Source organism: Andrographis paniculata, unplaced genomic scaffold, assembly GCF_009805555.1.
Source record: "Andrographis paniculata isolate CXL003 unplaced genomic scaffold, ASM980555v1 Contig36END, whole genome shotgun sequence".
NCBI classification, from domain to species: domain Eukaryota; kingdom Viridiplantae; phylum Streptophyta; class Magnoliopsida; order Lamiales; family Acanthaceae; genus Andrographis; species Andrographis paniculata.
This window is the reverse complement of record NW_026137569.1, coordinates 743,409-765,889: the sequence shown is the minus strand read 5'-3', so window position 1 is coordinate 765,889 and position 22,481 is coordinate 743,409. Positions and strand designations below refer to the sequence as shown.

Genomic DNA, 22,481 nt, shown 5'->3' with positions numbered 1-22,481 from the left:
CGAAGGATGCAAGGCCTTGAGATATGCGAGGACTGCGGCGACATGAGGGGAAGCACACGACGTTCCAGACTTGAACACGAATGTGTTATCAGTATTTGGCGTGGTGGAAGCTGCTAGTATATTCAGCCCTGGAGCTGTAACATCTGGCTGCATATATATATATATATATAATCACAAAATTAAAGATGGTGTAAGACAGTTTGTAGGCAAATAAATAAGATTGTGTCTTGATGCGCCTTTAGAAGGTTGTATTGGATGGTATTTGGTCCGGTGGATGAAAACTCTGCCATGAATGGAGCTGGGGTTTGTGGGCTGTACAGTAGTCGGGGGATAGAGCGTAACAGTCGGGTTTGGGGTGCTTTGAATGTATGTTCCGATCGAATTCATGTCGGCGGCGAGTACGACAACTGTCGGAATGGGAAATGGTTTGAGGGATACACCAATTCCATTGTGTAGATTATGAAGCAATGCTGCTGCACCTCCTGCTCTTTGAATTTCCAATGCCTGTTGCCATGTATACACCTGTCCTATAGGAGGAGGATACTCAATTCCCCTCAAACAAACAACTGCCCGTCCTCCCGCGCCTTTGGGTGATAACGTCCCGGGAGGACATTGCCTGAGAAAGATGTCGAAAACGTACAAATACCATAAGACATATAGTATATCAGTTGTTAAGCAGACACACACATGAAAAACCATGTCCGAACCCGGTGGTCTCCGGTGTTGTGCTTCCCGGAATTTCTATGTTTCCGGTGTAAACAAGTTCAAAGCTCTGGGTCTGGGGCTGCGGCGTAATCGATTGTCCCTAGCAATCAAAGTCAAATTCATTCAGTAATCGATTGTCCCTAGCAAACATAGAGCTTATTATCTATATGTATCGATGTCTAACCTGATATCGGTAACCATTTCCAAGGACGTATACAGCTGCTGGCCGCGACGGTGATCATCCACAGCGCGACATTAGCCACAGTGCCGGCTTCCGGACCAAAATTTCCAGCTGCAGCGGCTACAGCAATGTCAAACTTTGCCGCTTGCAGCGATCTGACGGCATTGGCGTCTGCTGTGTATTCCTGAATTTTCCCATGGGAGAGATTGATCACATCGACTCCGTCGTCGATGGCTGCGTCGATAGCTGCAAACACGTCGGCAGTTTTGCAGCCGGTAGTGCTTTCGGGTGGGGGTTTCACCCAGCAGGCTTTGTATATGGCTAGACGGGCGTCGCTGCCTTGAACTGTGCCTAATCCAAATCCGCCGGCAGCTGCAGCATTGCCGATTACCCGACCGGTTGCGACCGATGCAACGTGCGTGCCGTGGCCATCCATGTCCCTCGGCGATCGGTACTCTACTGCTGGATTCACTTGCCCATATGTCGCCTCGTAAGCCGCCACAAAGTATCGAGCTCCGATCAATTTCCTGTTCGAAATATACATGGCAGGTGAAACAGGGGTCGAAATTTGAACCCAATATAATATGACAATAGAATGTAAGGTAATAAGTAAAAAAATCACTTATTGCAGTCGGTTGTCTGAAACTCGACACCCACTTGACAAATCCCTTTCCACGTTTGAGGAATAGGACCCATTCCGGCGTCGGTAAAACTTGGCGATTCTGGGCATATCCCTGTGGATTGAGTTTGTGAAATTAATTTCATAAAAAAAAAATGAAAAAATTGACAATTAATTTAACAGTGTGAAAAATTCTACCACTGAAAATGATATGGATTAATTAATATTACCTGTATCCACGACCCCAACAACAATATCCATGATGTTACTGTTGGCTCTGCGCATTAACTCCTCTACTTCATCCTTGTCGTCTTGGAAAGGATTCATTAGACTTTCCTATGATGTTATGAAATCATATGATCTTGTGGTCTGGAGCTCGTTCGACTTGCTCTCCACCACTGAAATCACACCAGAAATCTCTGCCAACAAACAAATATGGTAGATTGATTATCTTAGCTGATCTGATCATCACTACCATTAAAGTCATTTATATGATCTCTGCCAAGAAACTACTTGCCCATTTTATAAGTTCAATCTACCTGACATCCGGCCGGAGTAAGGATTGCGGGGAAGCCATAGATGACCTTTGTATAACTGTAAAGGACACTCTCCTTAGCTTTTTCCAATGATCCCTTCACAGAGCGCAAATAAGAAAGATAATGATCCTCGTTTCGTTGCAACTCCCAACGTAACTATGTATACCTAATGAAACCAACACCGAATTTAGGTATCATATTTGTTCAAATTAAATAAACTAAAACGTGGCAGACCTTTGGTTCGGCAAATGAAGTCGAGCTTAGAGTGGTGAGGGCGATCAGAAGAAGTGAAACTTTGATCACCTCGTGGCTCTTCTTCTTGTAATTCATTTTTGCATCTACGTGATGTATTCCTTCGAAGATAGGCTATTCATCTATTATTTATACTCAAGCAAAAGCAAATAATTTTATTTATTTTATTTTGAAATCAAGCATGAAATTAAAATATCAAAAAAAATCGGAACATAATATATTCTTGCACATGTAATTATGTATTGGTAAAATAATGTGCAATGTACACATACAAACACGAATTTTCATTTTTTGGACAATTTCGATAACGTTTGTTTTTAAATTTTATTATTTTTACTTAATATAATTTTTAATAAAAATATATTGGGTGTTTTACTTTGCTTTTTTAGACTGATGTGCTGGATGTACTTTTTATATTAATATAAAGAATTATATTGTTAATATAAAAAATATTTTTTTCGTCTAAAAAGTAATTATGTACTAATATAAATACCAAGATAATTTTTTACTTAAATTACAAATATACAATTATTATTAATACATAAATAAAGGATAAAAATATAAAAATCTCTTACCTATTTTTATTGATCAATAAAATATTATTATTTTTTAATCTATTATAAAATCCAAAATACCTCTTTGATAAAGGGACAAAATGAGCAATATTTTTAATTGAATTGTTGATTTTCATAATTAGATTACATATACTTCCTCTGTATGTTTACATTTACTTTTTTGGTGCTAAGAAACAATAGTATTTTAATTATAACAGTGTAATGATATTTAGTAAAGATGTGACGTAAAGTAAGATATTTGTGAAAAAAAATAGGATATTTAATGTAAATATTGTAAGTAGACAGAGAGAGTACTGATTTTTTAAAAAAATTATTATTTTTATTATTTTTGTGCTCTTCATTCGAAAATATCTATTTTATATTATAATAAAGATAATAACACTAAAAATTTTGAAGCTTGTTTTGTTTTAATTTTTAATTCAATAGAAATTTGAATTGAATAAATAATATATTTTTATAAAAAAATATAATGATAATAATAATAGCAAAATTTGAAAAGCAGATCCTTCAAATAAATAATTTATATATTTATATTTTCTAATTCTTATATATGAGTTGTCCACTTTAATGAATAATTTGCATCAATCAATTATTTAGATCGTAAGTGATTAGATTCCTAGTACTGACCATAGGTATACTTCCTTACTTCATAACAATTCACGTGTTTGAGTAACTAAGTAGTTTTATATAGTCAAATTATAATCGAAAAAATAAATACAATTAAAAAATTCAACCATATTAAATAATTAGTTTATCTAAAAACTAACATTATTTATTTATTTATTTATTAGAGAGTCAACTAACATTAACTTTTGGAATCGGATCAAGTGCTGAATTGTTTTAATTAATAATTAAAGATATAATTAAGTATTAAATTCAGTTATACTGAATTTTTTTGGATTATTCTAGCATTAATATTTTCGGATTATTCTATCTCAGTTATACATTTTTACATAAACGGCATTGAAATCCCACTTGGTCACCAATACGCTTTCTGCTACAGAGAGCATCAGACAGTACATTTCGAGACAAGAGCAAACCAGAGGCTGAAATGGTGGCATGAGCTGATAGTCAAAAACTCTTTCCCTAACGACCCTTCTGGTAGACACGGCCATTGGGCTTCTTACCTCATAGAACCCATCGTTCGAGAACCAAGTGTAAGATCCAAATACAAACATGTTTCTCACGGCATTGTCCAGAGGTCGAACTGTTATGGTGAAGGTCCGAGTCTGCTCCACGCCTGCCAAGAAGCTCAACGACGTTGGCGAGATCCGAACCGTGTAGCCGGGAGGCGGATCGATCGTTACGGTGTATTCGGGGCTTCCGCCACCCACGTTCTTGACCCTTCTGATGACTGTCGTGCCTTCTGATCCCACATCGGCTATTGCAAGTGATGGATAGTTAAGGTTGCTCGGAGAAGGTAATGTGGCAGGACATGTGTAGTGTGAATCTAACGATACGCCGGTGGAAGCGCAGGCGAAATTGAGATATTCGGCATGATGAATGTCGTATACAAGCCCTGGATCAACAGCCTTTAATGGTCGAATGTGGCCTGAACCATAGTTAAATGGACTTGCACGATTTTGCAGGGTCGCATCAGTTATAGGATTGCCTGTTGTGTCGGTGACCTTCGCTGCATGAAAAAAGAACATGGAAGAAAATATGACAGAACAGGATAGGATCGGATAGGATAGGATAGGATAGATAGGATACCGGTGGTCATAATGGCGGATATCATCGCAGCGTTGCTCCAATCAGGATGAGTGGCCTTGAGAAGTGCGAGGACCGCGGCGACATGAGGAGAAGCGAATGATGTTCCGGACATGAACACGAACTTATCGTCCCTAGAGCGTGCCTCGGTGGAAGCTGCTAATATATTCAGCCCTGGAGCTGTAACATCTGGCTGCATATATATATATAATCACGACAGATTGTCACTTTATAAATGTTAGATGAAGTAAATGACCGACTCATCTAAAAACTTAACTCTTAAGATACGCATCATTTATCTATTTATCAGCATACGGAAGTCAACCATAAATAAGATTCTCTTCATCAAGTGATGCACCTTTAGAAGGTTGTTTTCGATCATATTTGGTCCTGTGGATGAAAACTCTGCCATGAATGGAGCTGGGGTTGTGGGCTGTTGGGTAGTCGGAGGAGAGAGCGTAACAGTCGGATATTGGGTAGTTAGAATGTAGTTCCTGATAGAATCTATGTCGCCGGAAAGCACAACTACTGTCGGAATGGGAAAACGTTGGAGGGATACACCGATTCCGTAATGTGGATTTTGAAGCAATGCTGCTGCACCTCCTGCCCTTTGAACTTCCGATGCCTGTTGTCCTGGATACACATTATACTCAATTCCCCTCAGACAAAGAACTGCCCGTCCGTTTGCACCGTTGGGTAATAACGTCCCGGGACAACATTGCCTGAAAAAATGTCGAAAACAAACACCATAATCAGTAGTTAATAAGACAACACGCATTGAAAAGCCTGTCCGAACCCGGTGGTCTCCGGAGTCGTGCTTCCTGGAATTTCTATGTTTCCGGCGTAAACAAGTCCATATCTCATTGTCAGGGAGAGCGGCGTTATCGATTGTCCCTAGGAACCACAAGCAAAACAGAGCATCCGAGAAATTCTTTCATTCGCGTAAACATAAAGCTTAGTATCTATATGTATCGATGTCTAACCTGATATTGGTAACCATTTCCAAGGAGGAATGCAGATTCAAAGACCCTGTCAATGCTGCTGGCCGCGACGGTGATAGCCCACGGCGCAACATTGGCGACAGTGCCGGCATTAGGACCAGCATTTCCAGCTGCCGCAGCAACTGGAATGTCGTATAAGGCTGCCTGCAGCGATCCAACGGCGTTGGCATCCTGTGTGTAGGGCTTATGCATTCCTCCATGGGAAAGATTGATCACATCGACTCCATCGTTGATGGCGGCGTCGAATCCTGCAAGTATATCGCTGTCTTCACAGCTGACAAGCCCTGTAATACTCTTCCAGCACACTTTGTACACGGCTAGACGAACAACAGGAGCACCGCTTCTAACACCTCCAGCTCCAAATCCACCTACTGCGGCGCCATTGTCGACTTGCCGACCACCTATTATCGATGCAACATGCGTCCCGTGGCCGATACTGTCCCTCGCCAATCGGTACTCCACTGCTGGATTCACTGGCCCGTATTTGGCCTCGTAAGCCGCTGGAAAGGATCGAGCTCCGATCAGTTTCCTGTTACATCATACATAATATATTTTCTTGAAAATGATCGGATCAAATATTTGTTATTTTACTTTATTTTGTTTCTCTATAATTAATCACCTATTGCAGGGGACATCAAGATCAAGACAACGCCCTCTCCAGGTTTCAGGAATGGGATCCATCCCGAAATCACTAAAGCTTTGCGATTCTGGCCATATCCCTGTCGAATGATTTGATTTAGTGAATTATTTAATTTCATCGAGATGTTGGCATTAACTAATGGTGTGTAAATTAATTCAAGAACTGAAAAATCCAAAATATGGATGCAATTTTTACCAGTATCCAATACTCCAACAACAACATTCGTTCCGAGGTTGGCTCTGGACATCAAGTCCTCAACTCGATTTGCTTGTATAGGATTCGAATCATTGTCAAACAATGTAATGAAATCCCATGATCTTGAGGTCTGAAGCTCGTTCGACTTGCTCTCAACCACTGAAATCACACCATACCTATCTGCCAACAAAATGTTGATCATCACTTCCCTTCTCATCCATTCAATAATCAAAAGCACTTGGGGGATTATATTTAAAAGTGTCTGAAAATAATACTAAAAAATCATTAAAAGAAATAACCTAGACTTTCAGAATTGTAATTAATCTACCTTGTTTCACATTTTTTGCAGAATTTCAGAATTGTATATTATCAACAATGAAAATTAGATGCTTATAATACAAATTTGATAGAACTAAACAGTAACAAGTTAATCTAGCATAATAAAAATTTAATCTAAAAAATTATAACAAGATATATTAAATATAGAAAATGTTTCTCCAACACCTGATAGCTCATGAACTTCGGCTGGGGTAAGGAGGGCCGAGAAGCCATAGATGACTTTAGTATAACTGTAAACGATGCTTGCTTTAGCTTCCTCCAAAGATCCCTTGATCGTTTGCAGATAATTAAAAAGGTAATGATCTTCATGTGGCTGAAACTTATTGTCCAAATTATGCTGCCTCAGCCTAACTATGTAGACCTAATGAAATCAACAACAAGTTTATGAATCATTTTCTTGCAAAATTGATATCCCAAAAGCAAACAAAACTTGGCTGACCTTTGAATCGGCAAATGAAGTTGAGCTGAAAGTGGTGAGGATTAGAAGAATGGAAACAACTTTGATCATGTGGCTGTTTTTGTTCATCATCGAATTGAAGTGAGTGTGTGAGGGATCTTCAACTAGGGTGATCCAAGATTTCATTATATTGATATTTATTATATTCACGAGGCTGTAAGATCTTACCAAGGAATCATCCACTGGACAAGAAACATTTGCACTTGTTGTCTATATATGATGATGCATCACATCATGTTATTTGGAATATCATCACTTGATTAATTGATTGAGAAATTTACTAGTGAGTTTGATTAGAGTCTATATAGTTTTCAATGTTTTTGTTTGGGAATGTAAAGGTTTTGGGTGTTACTATTATATCATTTTAATTTATACTTTCTATACATATATTGTCTTACTTACTGTATATTGTATCAGTTGAACATATAAATAGACTCAACGCTCATATGATATTGTCCCATTTAAATCCATTCATATTGTTTTTGAATTTTTTCAGAAAACCTTATAATAGTAGAGCTAGACATAAAAACTTATTGATAGAGGGAGTGCAATGATACAATATTTTATGGGATAAAATGATAGATTTTATTAAAAAATACATTAAAAAAATAAAACAAAACAAAAACTGAAGTCAAGTTAAAAACGAATAGACCTTGAGAGTTGTCTAATTGTCATATTGATGTTTGCATCACACAAAAGTCATGGACACCATTGATACATATTAATTGCCATCTGCCATCGTCCTAGAATACCATAAAATTCACGCCACGTCCCCAGTGTCAATTCTTTTATGTATGTGTATATATTTTTATTATCGGAATAATAATTAATATCTTCACAAAATATACAATTATTTTGTTTTTATTTTTATTTTTATTTTTCCAGAATTCAATTTTATTTGAAAATATTATTTTAATAATTATTTTTTAAAAAAAATATTATTGCCACGAGTCCATCTCCACGTACACCTATAGCCTTATTTATACACATGTCAGTCTAACTAAAAAAATAGCTGAAATATGAAAATAGACTATCCTATAAAGAAGTATTCCAAATTCAAGAATGAATTATATAATGTAGATGTAGTTTTAACCTTCCAATTTTATTATTATTATAATATTTTAATAAGACCATGATTCAATCCATATTTTTCTTTATCCATTTCAACATATATACAAAAGCCTTGATATAATTTATTCTTCATTGCTTGAGGGTAAAAATATAATCAGTTTCGGCCCAGATCATGTTCACTAGGGTGTGTTTATTTTAATTTGAATTTGATATTATAAAATATTTTATAAGACAGAAAACTAATAGTAAAATTTGAGGGTTTGCTGCCAAACTATTAACTTGCTCAGGTATGATAATTTTAATGTCTGTCGGTGAAAATGAAACGGGCCTTAGTTCAATCCATGTTTACTATGTTCTGGTCGATATTCTGGACTACTTAGGCCAAGACAGTCTTTGTTCCGTGGCACTGGAAATGTATCAAGGCTCAAGTAATTCACCCATGTAATGAGACCTTGCAAATTGTTTTTACAAGTGTCAATAACGGAACATTCTGTCAATCGGGGCAATTTCATAGGAAGTGAGAATGAACAGAACTGTCTTTGGCTTCCGACGCTCTCCTGATAGGAAGTGAAGCCTAGCTTTAATATTCCTTAATTTACGCCACAAAAGTAAATAGTACAATAAGATTTTACAATACAAATCACCGCCAAGCAACGAGCAAATGGACATTATGGTTGATCCCCGTTCCCGGTGTAATTTTAATGTGTGAGGTACATGTGCGTGTTTTAGTTTCTAGCCTATTACAAGCACATCTACGCGTAATTACATACAATTAAAGTGTGAATAATTGTATCATGTAATATAAATAAATTTATGGAATATTTTGAACGTAAAATTAATTTTTAGTATAATATAAAAATATAAAGGTTCAATTTAATTGAATGTCTTTAATTAAGATAAATTTAATATCAAATAACTTTTTCGACATCAAAATAGATTTTCGAGAACACATAGGAATACTTCAACTATATTGCCAAACTATTCATCACACAATATAAACTAATAAATAATCAAACAATTGTTAACTTTTTTTTTAAAAAAAAAAGAAAAAAGAAAAAAGAGTAATATACTTCAATATAATATTTTTCATTATCCACATGCAGAATATATTCCTTTATATATATATATATACTATATTATATTAATATCTAACTGGAATTGTTTAACATAAATAGGTTCTTCATTTGCAGATCGAGTAAACAAGCTGGATGAGTAAATTACTTGTTCGTAGGTGTTTGAGTAAAATCCAGGCATAATCCCCACATTTTTGGTAGTGTATGCCCAACGTGATGACAATTATTACAATATTCTTCATTACAAAAACATTTATTTAATTATTCATTTCAACAACACGTTAATTAACCACAGTTTTTTATCATCTATAATTAGGAACACAACTAATAATTTATTTATGGGGAAGGTTACGGTCAGCACTCACAAAATACAGAAACAACACAAGTCTTTATTAGAAACAACGCCTTGTTTGTTTACAATTACAGCGTGTTGTATAAGTATATGTCATGTGATGAAATGAACCACTATGTATGTTTGAGACAATATGTGTATTGTTAGTTCATGTGTTGTGTTTGTATTACATTAATATAAATGATGTATTGTCGCTAACATTGCCGTATGTTGTTTGCTAGCTCCCCGTGTGCTATTCGGTAAAGTGATTGAATCTAGCCGTCGCCTTTATTTTATTTATGCATAAAACTTTATTTAATCGAGTTGACCTGATGTTGGAATGTGTTTAAATTAAAATGCCTCGCTGTTTTAACATTTTTCTTTTTTTCCTGTGATTAAGGAGCACAACTAATCATTTAGCGTATGGAAGATTTAATCCCATTTTATTAGTGTCTTCACTTCACATGGAACCTGTCTAAAAATGGTTATAATATTACATTGTTTCAGTCATCGATCGTGGCTGGAAATGTCAATTTACTATTAATTATACATATGTGTGTATATAAGTTACAGAAACAACAATGATTAACAGTAGCAGTGAGACTAAGGCAATCAAATAGTTGTGTCAAAATGATAATCAAATTTGGGATTGTTTTGGCTCTCACTTTCTCCATTTGTGCTCTTTCATCTGCTCAACGACAGGTTTTATTTATACGCGTTCTTGTAATTGTTGTGAATTAAAATTGTCTGTATACTTATAATTATGTTGTATTGTCTGTCAGTTACACGTAGTTTATTTGGGAGAGCACAACGAGCAGAAGTCTCCAGAAGAAATTGTAGACACTCATCATTCTTATCTCACCTCTGCATTGGGGTCTCTTGAGGAAGCTCAGTCGAGCATTTTTCGAAGTTACACGAAGGTCATCAATGGATTCTCAGCTTTTCTCACCACCGAAGAAGCCGACGCCATATCAGGCAAGTTCCATACCTGAATTGAAGAAGATTTGTCCGTCTGTCTGTCTGTCTGTCTGTCTGTCTGTCTGTGTTATTACATTTTAGAAAACCCTAAAATGTGAGTGACGAATAAGGTTGTTTATCCATTAGATTTGTGTGATGAGGACATTTTTGTAGGACAGGAATGGATGGGGTGGTCACAGTGTTCCCTGATACCCCCGTAGAGCTTCACACGACAAGATCTTGGGACTTCATTAGCTTGCTCGAATCTAATTGGAATGCCAAACAAGCTGGTGGATTGGAACAGATATTGGACAAAGCCAAATATGGGAAAGATGTTATTGTCGGTGTGCTCGATACTGGTAATTCTTAATGCGATCCTTTGTTTATCGTAAGTCTTTTTGTTGTTAGATCTAATTTATGTCATCAAGATTTCACAAATTTTGTTTGGATTTGTATCTTTATGTTTTGATTGCCAAGTTAAATAGTTATTAAAAATAAGAGCTTTTAATTATAACTTTTCTTCCATACTTAAATATACTATTTATGAACATATTATTTATAAAAATAATGTCCAGTAAGAAATGGTGGAATTGTAAAATGGACTCGTGACACCTTAGATCCCACCTAATGTTTTGACTTTATCATTTTTAAAAATATATATATATTTTTTTTAAAATATTATATTAAATAATGAAAAACATAAATTCAAACTAAATTTTTTTAAAACAAATCCAAATAAATGAAAAACTTCCAAAACTTTGAGTTTAAAGTAATTTTTATATTAAGTATAGAAAAATATATTGTAATATAAAAATATAATATTTTGTATTCAACTATTATTTTTTTAATAAATAGTATATATTTTGTATATATATACTGTATTTTAAAAAATATTAATAAACAAACGTGTAGAAAAATTTGTTCGGTTAACGCACCCTATATATATTCTATACAAAACATTATCCAAAACATATGTTTATTTCCATGTATTGTCTTAATCGATCAATATAGGTGTGAATGCATTTTTGCTACTTGATTATTTATTTTTTTGATCAGGAATATGGCCAGAATCACGGAGCTTCGACGACGCCGGGATGGACCCGATTCCAACTTCATGGAAAGGGATCTGTCAAACAGGACAGAACTTCACTGCATCTCATTGTAACAGGTGATCGATCCTCCAAACTTAACTTTATCCAAAAAAAAGAAAAAAAACACATTAGGATACATAGCTAACAAGTAGAACACGATGAACATAATCAAAGAAATGATCAAATTTTGTCAGGAAATTGATCGGGGCGCGCTACTACCTGACCGGCTACGAAGCGAAATTCGGGCCGCTGAATACAACCGTCAACATCAGGTCGGCGAGGGACACCTCCGGCCACGGCTCGCACACGTCGTCAACCATCGGTGGTCGGAGAGTTGCCAATGCTTCTGCCATCGGAGGCTTCGGAAAAGGAGTCGCTATAGGCGGCGCACCTCTCGTCCGCCTCGCCGTCTACAAGATCTGCTGGTTTAAGGGTTGTATGGATAGCGACGTACTATCGGCCTTCGATGATGCCATTGCCGACGGAGTTCACATTATTAGCTCTTCCATCGGATCATCATCTTCCCGGCCTTACAACCAGGATGGCTTGGCCATTGGTTCCTTGCTCGCTGCTAGAAAAAATATTGTGGTGTCCGTCAGCGCCGGAAACTCCGGTCCTAGGCCAGGAACCGTGTCAAATGTTGCACCGTGGTTAATCTCAGTTGGGGCGAGCAGCATCGATCGAGTTTTCTCATCGCCACTCGGGCTCGGAAATAATGAACAAGCTCAGGTAAATGTTAACGATAGAAAATGATCGTTTCATCTAAAAATTTAGTACTATTTTTCTTACTTTGATCGACTTAGTCTTCTTGCTTTAACTTACCAGGGACAATCGGTTGCGACAACTCAAGAAGCAAAGTTTCCCCTTGTTTACGCCAGAGACATTGAAGTTCCTGGCAGCACGACGAGTCAGACGACGGGGTTTAGTTTCCTCGGCATCATCTTTTCTTTTTCCATATATGTAAATTGGAGCTTCCGACTGAATCTTGTTTCGGCTAATGTTGCAGAAAATGCGCTATCGGTACTCTTTCAGCTGATCTTGCGAAAGGGAAGGCCGTGTTTTGCTTGGGCGGAGGTCCTGTTCAGGCAAGTGAAGTTCACCGAGCCGGTGGCGCCGCGGTGGTGCTTCAGAATGGATTTACCGGAATAGGAGTGCTTGTTGAACCTTACGCGCTTCCATCGACGACTGTTCTGAGTAACGAAACGCAGAAGATCATGAACTACATCAATAGTTCTAAAGCGGCGACTGCCAAATTCACTCCAGCGAGGACTCTAATCGGCGGGAAGCCAGCTCCATTCATGGCTCTGTTTTCCTCCAGAGGACCTAATGCTATTGATGCAAACATTCTCAAGGTTCATCGAACGATCCATACGACCAATCTTTGTAATGTAACATCCTCTTGTGTAACCTCCCCTGATCGACGATTTTCTTGCAGCCGGATATCACTGCGCCGGGGCTCAACATACTGGCTGCTTGGAGTGCGGCTGCTTCTCCAAGCGTGGAGGCTTTCGACAGACGGGTTGCTGAGTTTAGTATCAACTCCGGAACTTCCATGTCTTGCCCGCACATTTCAGGTGTCGCCGCACTTCTTAAGGCTATACATCCTACTTGGAGCAGCGCCGCCATCCAATCCGCCATCATGACATCCGGTATCGTATATCCATCCATTCCTAAGAACTTTTTGATCGGAAACTTCTCTGCATTTTATAACACATCTATGACTTTTTTTCAGCCAAGGTCACGGATAATACCGGAAAACTTATGGAGAACCAACTACAGGAACCGGCGACGCCATTCGAATACGGCTCCGGCCACATTCAACCATCGAAAGCAGCCGATCCGGGGCTTGTTTACAACTCTTCCTACACAGATTACCTTCTGTTCATCTGCAGCAGCATTGGAAAATCGTTGGATTCATCCTTCAGCTGCCCCTCTAATCCTCCTTCATCCAGCAGTCTGAACTATCCGTCACTCGCAATCGCAAACGTGCAAGGAGTGACGATAATCAAGAGAACAGTCACCAATGTTGGCAATAAAACATCATCATACTCTGTGACAATCGACGAGCCTGAAGGCTACTCAGTTGTGATCTTTCCGAGCAGACTTGTGTTCTTCCCCCCAGGGCATAGTAGGAGCTTCACGATCACAGTTACAGCTAAAGGCAGCGTAGTGAGAAACCAGTTTGCATTTGGATCTTACACTTGGAAGGATAACTACGGCCATGTGGTCAGAAGCCCTATTGCACTCTCCACAGCCAGTAGAGGCTGATTTTAATTCCATTTCGAATTTTCAACTAAAATTTAATTTGACATTTACTTAGGGTGTGCTTCTTTAAGGTTTGAATTGGATTTGAAGATTTGTATCTTGATTTAAATAATATATGATAGTTAGGATGAAGTTTGAGTAAAATCAATGCATAATCCCACAAATTTGGGAGAGTGTGACGTTATAATATTCTTGATTAGAACACGGATTGCTCGGTTTCCATGTGGTCATCTGTACATCGAATTCCTATGTATTTATTTAATTATCCTGACAAGTAAACCACACTGTTTTAGTTTGTAATAACATTACACGTCTACATAAAGAAAAACATATTATTCAATGGAAACCATTTTTCCAGCATTTTTTTATTTAGTTCACTTCACATGGGACTTGTCGAAATATATATTACAAGTCGTGGGTGGATCGAAGTGATCACGTTTGTGCTAGTTATATATATTTGTAAGTTAGAGAAGCTTCAAATATGAGCAAAATCGGTGAGAGAGGCTATCAATTGATTGAGAGGAAAAATGAGCTTCAAATTTGGGCTTGTTTTGGCTCTCACTTTCTCCATCTGTGCTGCTTCATCTGCTCAACCACAGGTTTTATTCATATGTGTTCTTGTAATTGTTGTGAATTAAGATTGTCTGTGTACTTATAATTATGTTGTATTGTCTGTTAGTTGCACATAGTTTATCTGGGAGAACACGACGGGCAGAAGTCTCCGGAAGAAATTACAGACACTCACCATTCTTATCTCAGCTCTGTGTTGGGGTCTCCTGAGGTAGCTAAGTCGAGCATTTTTCACAGTTATAGGAATGTCATCAATGGCTTCTCAGCCATGCTCACCCCTGAAGAAGCGAAGGCCATGTCAGGCAAGTCCCATACTTGAATCGAAGAAGATCCCTAGAATGTTGAAATCAATGAATTTTAACTAACTATTGCATTTGGGTGATGAGGACAGGGATGGATGGAGTGATTTCAGTGTTCCCTGATGTCCCGTCACAGCTTCACACCACAAGATCATGGGACTTCATTAGCTTACTCGAAGCTAATTGGAATGCCAAACGAGCTGACGGATTGGATAAGCTGTTGCGTAAGGCCAACTATGGGAAAGACGTTATTGTCGGCATGCTCGATTCCGGTAATATATATATATATATATATTCTTATTACTTTTACGACGGGAAATTGCATCATCAAAATAAGGGTCCATATATATTACTCATCTACTAAAAGTTAAATTTCTTGTAAATTCCTGCGACAACCTATCGTCTTCTTCCATCAGGAGTATGGCCGGAATCAGCGAGTTTCGAGGACGCCGGGATGGATCCGATTCCATCGTCATGGAAAGGGATCTGTCAAACTGGACAGAACTTCACTGCATCTCATTGTAACAGGTGATCGATCCTCCATCTTCAGTTAATTTCAAAGATAAAATTACGACAAAGCATATAAACGTTGTTACAACAAATTTGGTCAGGAAATTGATCGGAGCACGGTACTACACGACAGGTTACGAGGCCAAATACGGTCCTCTGAACACGACCGTTGAAATAAGGTCGGCGAGGGACAGCAAAGGCCACGGGACGCACACGGCGTCCATCGCCGGCGGCCGGAGAGTTGCCAATGCTTCGACAATAGGTGGATTCGGACTCGGAACTGTTTCCGGCGGTGCACCTCTTGTCCGTGTTGCCGTCTACAAGGTCTGCTGGCTAAGGGAATGCACAGATGCCGACATACTATCAGCATTCGATGATGCCATCGCCGATGGAGTTCACGTTATCAGCGTCTCCATCGGCACATCATCAGCCCGGAAATACGACCAAGATAGCTTCGCCATCGGATCCTTGCACGCAACCAGGCGGAATATTGTGGTGTCTCTTAGCGCCGGAAACTCCGGTCCTGATGCAGGATCGGTGGCGAACGTTGTCCCGTGGGGTATATCTGTCGGCGCCAGCAGCATCGACCGGGAATTCCCGTCGCCGGTCCTGCTCGGAAATGGCAAACAAGCTAAGGTTAATGTCCATTAAAAACAATAGAATCAGTGTTGATTCAGCGTTAAATTTTTAGGTGAAATGATCGTTTAACCTACCAGGGACAATCAGTCGCAACATCCCAGGCATCCACGCATCGCCTTGTTTATGCCGGAGACATCGAAATTCCAGGCAGGACCACGAATGAAACAACAGGGTTCGATCTTGCTCGACTCTCCTCGTCTGATACATAAATTTATTTTGCTATTTGCATATATGTAGACTATCGAAATCTTCTTTCGATATACTTTTCAGAAAATGCCGTAGTGGTACACTTTCGCCGGGCCTTGCAAATGGTAACGCCGTGTTTTGCAACGGCGAAGGGAGTCCTGCTCAAGTAAACGAGGTGCAAAGAGCCGGCGGAGTCGCAGTAGTGATCCGGAATGGATTTGACGGAATAGGAGTGCCACTTGAACCTTACACACTTCCGGCGACGACTGTCCTGAGTAACGAAACGCAAAACATCATGAGCTACATCAATAGTACTCGAGCGCCGACTGTCACAATGACTCCGGCAAGGACATTAATCGGCACGAGGCCAGCGCCATACATGGCTCTGTTCTCCTCCAGAGGACCTAATGCTATCGATGCAAACATTCTCAAGGTTCATCGAACAATCTCTATGACCAATGTGTGTAATAGAACATCCCCTTGTGTAACCTCGCCTGTTCGATGATTTTCTTGCAGCCGGATATTACTGCGCCAGGGCTCAACATACTGGCTGCTTGGACCGCGGCTTCTTCTCCGAGCATGCAGCGACTTGATACTCGTGTTGCCGAGTTCACTTTCAACACCGGAACTTCCATGGCTTGCCCGCACGTTTCAGGCGTCGCCGCACTTCTCAAGGCCATACATCCTACTTGGAGCAGCGCCGCCATCCAATCCGCCATCATGACCTCCGGTATAATATATCCATAAATTCCTAAGAACTTTTCGATCAGGCAACTCCTCTGCATTCTTACACAGCTCTGTTTCTTTTCAGCCAAGGTCACGGATAATACTGGAAAACTTATGCAGAACCAACTACAGGAACCGGCGACACCATTTGAATACGGCGCCGGCCACATTCAACCATCGAAAGCAGCCGATCCCGGGCTCATTTACAACGCTTCCTACACAGATTACCTTCTGTTCATCTGCAGCAGCACTGGAAAATCACTGGATTCATCCTTCAGCTGCCCCTCTAATCCTCCTTCGTCCAGCAACCTGAACTATCCATCACTCGCAATCGCAAACGTGCAAGGAGTGATGGTAATCAAGAGAACAGTCACCAATGTTGGCAACAGGACATCGACATACTCTGTGACAATCGACGAGCCTGAAGGCTACTCAGTTGTGATCGTTCCGAGCATACTTCTGTTCTTCTCCCCAGGGCATACCAGAAGCTTCACCATCATAGTTACAGCAAAAAGCAGCGCAGTGAGAAACCAGTTTGCATTTGGTTCTTACACTTGGAAGGATAAGTTTGGTCATGTGGTTAGAAGCCCCATTGCACTGTCCACGTCTAGCTGAGGCTGATTTTCCATTTCGAATTTTCAACTTAAATCATTGTTGTCTTCACTTTTTATTTGATTGTTCTTGTATCAAACTTTAATTCATTCTTCTTCAATTTCAAGATTATGTTCACATTAAATATTATAATTTATTATTATTAACTTATTAAACTTCATTTTAAACATGGTGTTACTGATCAAATATATCGTATGAACGGAGGGAATACCAACTATGAATAATAAATATTTCATCTCATATAAAAAAAAAAAAAAAAAAAACGTGTAAGTAATGTGTCCAATCATAGTACAATGATTGCATGTTATTTTACCCATGCATGATTGCACTTGCAAGTTGCAAGGATATTATTATATTCCGATGTTTTGATATGTTAATTTCATGTTGGAATTTAAAATAAAACAAATTAAATTATTTTTTGCTTTTGCTTGAGTATAAATAATAGCCAATCTTCGAAGTAGTTTATTCAATGTGATCAAGAAGAAATACATCACGTAGATGCAAAAATGAAGTACAAGAAGAAGAGCCACGAGGTGATCAAAGTTTCACTTCTTCTGATCATTCTCACCACTCTAAGCTCGACTTCATTTGCCGAACCAAAGGTCTGCCACATTTTATTTTACTTTTGGATAATTTAATTTGAACCAATACGATATGTAAATTTTGTGTCGATTTCATTAGGTATACATAATTACATTGGGAGGCCACAACGGGAGCAACGAGTTGCAACGAAACGAGGATCATTATCTTTCTTATTTGCGCTACGTGAAGGGATCATTGGAAAAAGCTAAGGAGAGTATCCTTTACCGTTATACAAAGGTCATCTATGGCTTCTCCGCAATCCTTACTCCAGCCGAAGCTCATTCAATGTCAGGTAGATTTGGTTACAACATCTATTTGTAAATATAGAGAATATTACAAAATTAAATTACACATTTAAATAACTCGATACAACTAAAACGACATGAACAACAGTAGTTATTGTGCTAAATTTAATATCATATATATCATTTGCTATCAGATAATACAAATACAATATAATAAAAAATAAAAAACACATGACAATGTTATAGACGATAATATGAGCTCTTATTTTGTGGAGTATATGCTATTTGCACTTTTGATAAGTCCTATTTAGGGAAAATAGTCGCAAGCCAATATTGTAACAGAAGCTATGATGATATATAACAATTGACATTTTTCTTCATTTTATTGTGTCTCATTTTACTTGCATTGTTTTTATTTTAAATAAATTATATTCATTTAACAAATATAAATATATTAATTAACTTCATAATATATTTTACATTATATATCACTTATTCAAAATTCTTCTATTTTTATCTTTCTTTTTAATAAATAAATATTTTTATTTAGTTTTAAATTTTTTTTATAAAATTAATTTATATTAATTATAAACAAATATATTTTTATTTATTTATATTATATAAATTTTATTTTTCTAATCATTGATATCTACGTCTATATATTTTTAAAATTATTGTAAATCTATCAACATCACAACTTATAATATATATATATATAAACAATAAAATGATATTATATATCTATTGTTAACACGATGATTAGGTGAAGATCCTGTGCTGAATAACTTGTCCTGACTGTTTCAAAATCTAATTGAAATTAATTATCTTAAATGCCCTGCAAGGTTGTTTTTTTTTTTTTTTTTTTTTTCCCAAACTCACTTAATATATACTTCACTTTATCCCTATCACATCACTCAAATAAAAAAAAATAAATAATCATTTCTCTCCGATCACATCACTTAATATCAAAATTATCTCACTTAATATTCCCCACCTAAATTGTCGTGACAAACACAAATATTGTGTTTGGGACAGAGGAAGTATTAATTTTTGAGACATTGGGTATGAATTTTGAAATATTTTAATTAGCATATGTTGATTATGATCCATTAAAAAAAAAAAAAAAAAATTCTCATTTCTCCCAAGTGCTTTACAACTACTCTTTCCAAAAAGAAACCAGAAAAGGGCAAGCAGTTCCTTGGCCGAGATATAAATGACATAATGGTAGTGATGATCAGATCAGCTAAGATAATCAATCTACCATATTTGTTTGTTGGCAGAGATTTCTGGTGTGATTTCAGTGGTGGAGAGCAAGTCGAACGAGCTCCAGACCACAAGATCATGGGATTTCCTGACATCATATGGAACTCCAATGAATCCTTCACAAGACGACATTAATGATCATGAATTAAACGAGTTAAAGAACAAAGCCGACAACATCTTGGATGTTGTTGTTGGCGTCGTGGACAGCGGTAATATATAATTAATCAATTAAATTCATAATCATCAATTTACTTTCTTGACTAGGAAATTCAAAAAATTCAATTAATAATCAATCCAAACAGGGATATGGCCAGAATCGCCAAGTTTTAATGACGATGGGATGGAACCTATTCCTGAAACGTGGAAATGGACTTGTCAAGCTGGAGCCGAGTTTCCGGAAACCACCTGCAATAAGTATGTATCGGCGATTCATTATTATTCTTTCCGTTTTTTAAATTTATGCTTACTTTATTTTTTAACAGGAAACTGATCGGAGCTCGATACTTTGTGGCGGCTTACGAGGCCATAAACGGGCCAGTGGATCCAAAAATCGAGTACCGATCAGCCCGGGACAAGAATGGCCACGGCACGCACGTTGCGTCGGTCGCAACGGGTCGGGAACTCCCGAATGCTGCGGCAGCTGGCGGATTTGGACACGGCAATGTTCGCGGCGGCGTCCCCAACAGCCGTCTAGCTGTATACAAAGCGTGTTGGGTGGCACCCCAAGGCTCTACCAGCTGCGAGGCCGCTGACGTGTATGCAGCTATCGAAGCTGCAATCAACGATAGAGTCGACGTGCTCAATCTCTCCCATGGAGGAATTCTGCCGTACACGGAAGATGCTAATGCCGTTGGATCTCTCCACGCCACAAAGTTTGGCATTGTCGTAGCTGCTGCAGCTGGAAATGCTGGTCCGGCTGCCGGCACCGTGGCTAATGTCGCGCCGTGGATGATCACCGTCGCCGCCAGCAGCATCGACAGGGTCTTCCAATCTGAGTTCCTTCTTGGAAATGGTTTCAAATATCAGGTAAGATTTAGATTTAGACTTAGACTTAGCCTTAGACGTAGAAATGAATGAATGAATTCGTCTGATTAATCTGCTTGCCTTCCTAGGGACAATCGATTACGCCAGTTTACGTTACCGGAACATACGAACTTGTTTATGCCGGATACATAGAAATTCCGGGCAGCACGACAATCGTGACCTCCGGGTTGGTTTTCATTTTCACTTTCATATATGTATGTGTTATGGTATTTGTACGTTTTCGACATCTTTTCCAGGCAATGTCGTCCCGGGACGTTATCAGAGGAGGCGAGAGGACGGGTGGTTGTTTGTTTTAGGGGAATGGAGAATCCTAGACCTGTAGAGCCTGTGAGTCACACAGAGCAGGCATTGGAAGTGCGACGAGCAGGGGGTGTAGCAGCATTGCTTCATAATCTAGAAAATGGAATCGGCGTATCACTCCAACCATTTCCTGTTCCGGCTATAGTTGTAATTAATCCCGACATGGATCCGATCATTACGTACCTTCAACGTACCGGAACTATAACACTCTATCCCCCGACTACTGTACTGCCCTCAACCCCAGCTCCATTCATGGCAGAGTTTTCATCCACCGGACCAAATACCATCCAATACAACCTTCTAAAGGTGCATCAAGACACAATCTTATTTATTTGCCTACAAACTGACTTACACCATCTTTAATTTTGTGATTATATATATATATATATATATATATATATGCAGCCAGATGTTACAGCTCCAGGGCTGAATATACTAGCAGCTTCCACCACACCAAATACTGATAACGCATTCGTGTTCAAGTCTGGAACGTCGTTTGCTTCCCCTCATGTCGCCGCATACCTTGCATATCTCAAGGCCGTTCGCCCTACTTGGACCACTGCTGCGATGATATCTGCCATTATGACCACTGGTATCCATCCATTGTCATATATAATTGATCAATCGAGGTTAATTAATTAAGTCGAATTGAATATGACATCCGTCTCCTTGCTCTGTTTTACGCAGCAAAGATCATCGACAACACAAACAATCCTATAAAGGATGCATTCCTAAACTCTGCAACTCCATTCCACTATGGTTCAGGCCACTTTCGACCATCAAAAGCTGCTGATCCCGGCCTTGTTTATGATATAACTTATCTCGAATATATTGATTTCGCCTGCGCTTCCACTGGCCAGTCGCTTGATTCAGATTACTCATGCGGCGCTACACCATCTCCTCCGAGCAGTTTAAACTATCCGTCTCTTGCAATAAGAAATGTGAGATCAGAAGGCACCACAGTCCCCAGAAAGGTCACAAATGTAGGTGGAGGAAGCCCCACTTATGATGTATCGATTGAGCACCCTTTCGGTTACACAGTTCAGATCTCGCCGATAACATTGAACTTCAATCCGTTGGTGCAGACTCTGAGCTTCACCATAACAGTTCGACCATTAAGCACTGCTTTGCCAAACCAGTTTGCATTTGGATCTTACACTTGGAAGTCGAATGATGGACTTTATGAGGTAAGAAGCCCGATCGCGGTGTCTATCGCCGCGGGCCTTATTAGAGAAACTGGCAATGAGCTTCGTGCCGCCAATTCATCCTCTGCAGCATAAAACCGGCCGGTCGGCGACGAGGTACGTCCAAGTGGAATATTATGTGATTAAGGTTGTAACTTGTAATATAATGTGTAGTAAGAATAATGATTCCACTGTAACGATCGCTTGTGTTTTGCTACGATAATGTGATTAATTTCAAGTATTTTATGTTCAAGTGTTGTGTGACATATACATACGATGAAAACAAATTGTTAGAAAATATAAATGACCATCCCAGGTAAAAA

At 38.6% G+C, this 22,481-nt stretch overlaps 5 protein-coding genes across 8 annotated transcripts; 3 read left to right on the top strand and 2 right to left on the bottom strand.

The window, feature by feature from the left end:
* Window positions 1-171: 171 nt before the first annotated feature.
* On the bottom strand, window positions 172-1,888 carry LOC127249679 (subtilisin-like protease SBT5.6). The gene is made up of 5 exons (XM_051272611.1): window positions 1,736-1,888; window positions 1,509-1,620; window positions 933-1,413; window positions 708-805; window positions 172-616 (listed from the first exon to the last, which is right to left on the bottom strand). Exons 1-5 carry the CDS (start codon window positions 1,830-1,832, stop codon window positions 172-174), a joined length of 1,233 nt encoding a protein of 410 aa, XP_051128568.1. The 5' UTR covers window positions 1,833-1,888.
* Window positions 1,889-3,731: 1,843 nt separating this feature from the next.
* Window positions 3,732-7,536, bottom strand: LOC127249726 (subtilisin-like protease SBT5.6). 4 transcript variants are annotated; one of them, XM_051272669.1, is made up of 10 exons: window positions 7,379-7,536; window positions 7,193-7,265; window positions 6,919-7,114; window positions 6,415-6,594; window positions 6,199-6,298; window positions 5,562-6,108; window positions 5,375-5,472; window positions 4,937-5,300; window positions 4,582-4,771; window positions 3,732-4,501 (listed from the first exon to the last, which is right to left on the bottom strand). In XM_051272669.1, exons 1-10 carry the CDS (start codon window positions 7,405-7,407, stop codon window positions 3,804-3,806), a joined length of 2,475 nt encoding a protein of 824 aa, XP_051128626.1. In that variant the 5' UTR covers window positions 7,408-7,536; the 3' UTR covers window positions 3,732-3,803. The 4 variants fall into 4 exon arrangements, with proteins under 4 accessions (XP_051128626.1, XP_051128625.1, XP_051128627.1 ...); XM_051272668.1 differs by lacking the exon at window positions 7,379-7,536 and having other exon boundaries at window positions 7,193-7,372; XM_051272670.1 differs by lacking the exon at window positions 7,379-7,536 and having other exon boundaries at window positions 6,415-6,590; window positions 7,193-7,372.
* Window positions 7,537-10,288: 2,752 nt separating this feature from the next.
* LOC127249816 (subtilisin-like protease SBT5.6) lies at window positions 10,289-14,219 on the top strand. Its single transcript, XM_051272827.1, has 9 exons — window positions 10,289-10,387; window positions 10,468-10,660; window positions 10,822-11,001; window positions 11,699-11,810; window positions 11,928-12,462; window positions 12,559-12,653; window positions 12,740-13,085; window positions 13,169-13,382; window positions 13,466-14,219. The coding sequence occupies exons 1-9, from the start codon at window positions 10,316-10,318 to the stop codon at window positions 13,999-14,001; spliced, it is 2,283 nt and encodes a 760-aa protein (XP_051128784.1). The 5' UTR covers window positions 10,289-10,315; the 3' UTR covers window positions 14,002-14,219.
* Window positions 14,220-14,495: 276 nt separating this feature from the next.
* LOC127249678 (subtilisin-like protease SBT5.6) lies at window positions 14,496-17,543 on the top strand. The gene is made up of 9 exons (XM_051272610.1): window positions 14,496-14,597; window positions 14,678-14,865; window positions 14,955-15,139; window positions 15,284-15,395; window positions 15,479-16,013; window positions 16,094-16,188; window positions 16,287-16,635; window positions 16,719-16,932; window positions 17,014-17,543. Exons 1-9 carry the CDS (start codon window positions 14,526-14,528, stop codon window positions 17,541-17,543), a joined length of 2,280 nt encoding a protein of 759 aa, XP_051128567.1. The 5' UTR covers window positions 14,496-14,525.
* Window positions 17,544-17,940: 397 nt separating this feature from the next.
* LOC127250001 (subtilisin-like protease SBT5.6) lies at window positions 17,941-22,411 on the top strand. The gene is made up of 9 exons (XM_051273135.1): window positions 17,941-18,142; window positions 18,222-18,414; window positions 19,648-19,839; window positions 19,933-20,044; window positions 20,113-20,656; window positions 20,743-20,840; window positions 20,911-21,280; window positions 21,380-21,566; window positions 21,662-22,411. Exons 1-9 carry the CDS (start codon window positions 18,047-18,049, stop codon window positions 22,252-22,254), a joined length of 2,385 nt encoding a protein of 794 aa, XP_051129092.1. The 5' UTR covers window positions 17,941-18,046; the 3' UTR covers window positions 22,255-22,411.
* Window positions 22,412-22,481: the final 70 nt, after the last annotated feature.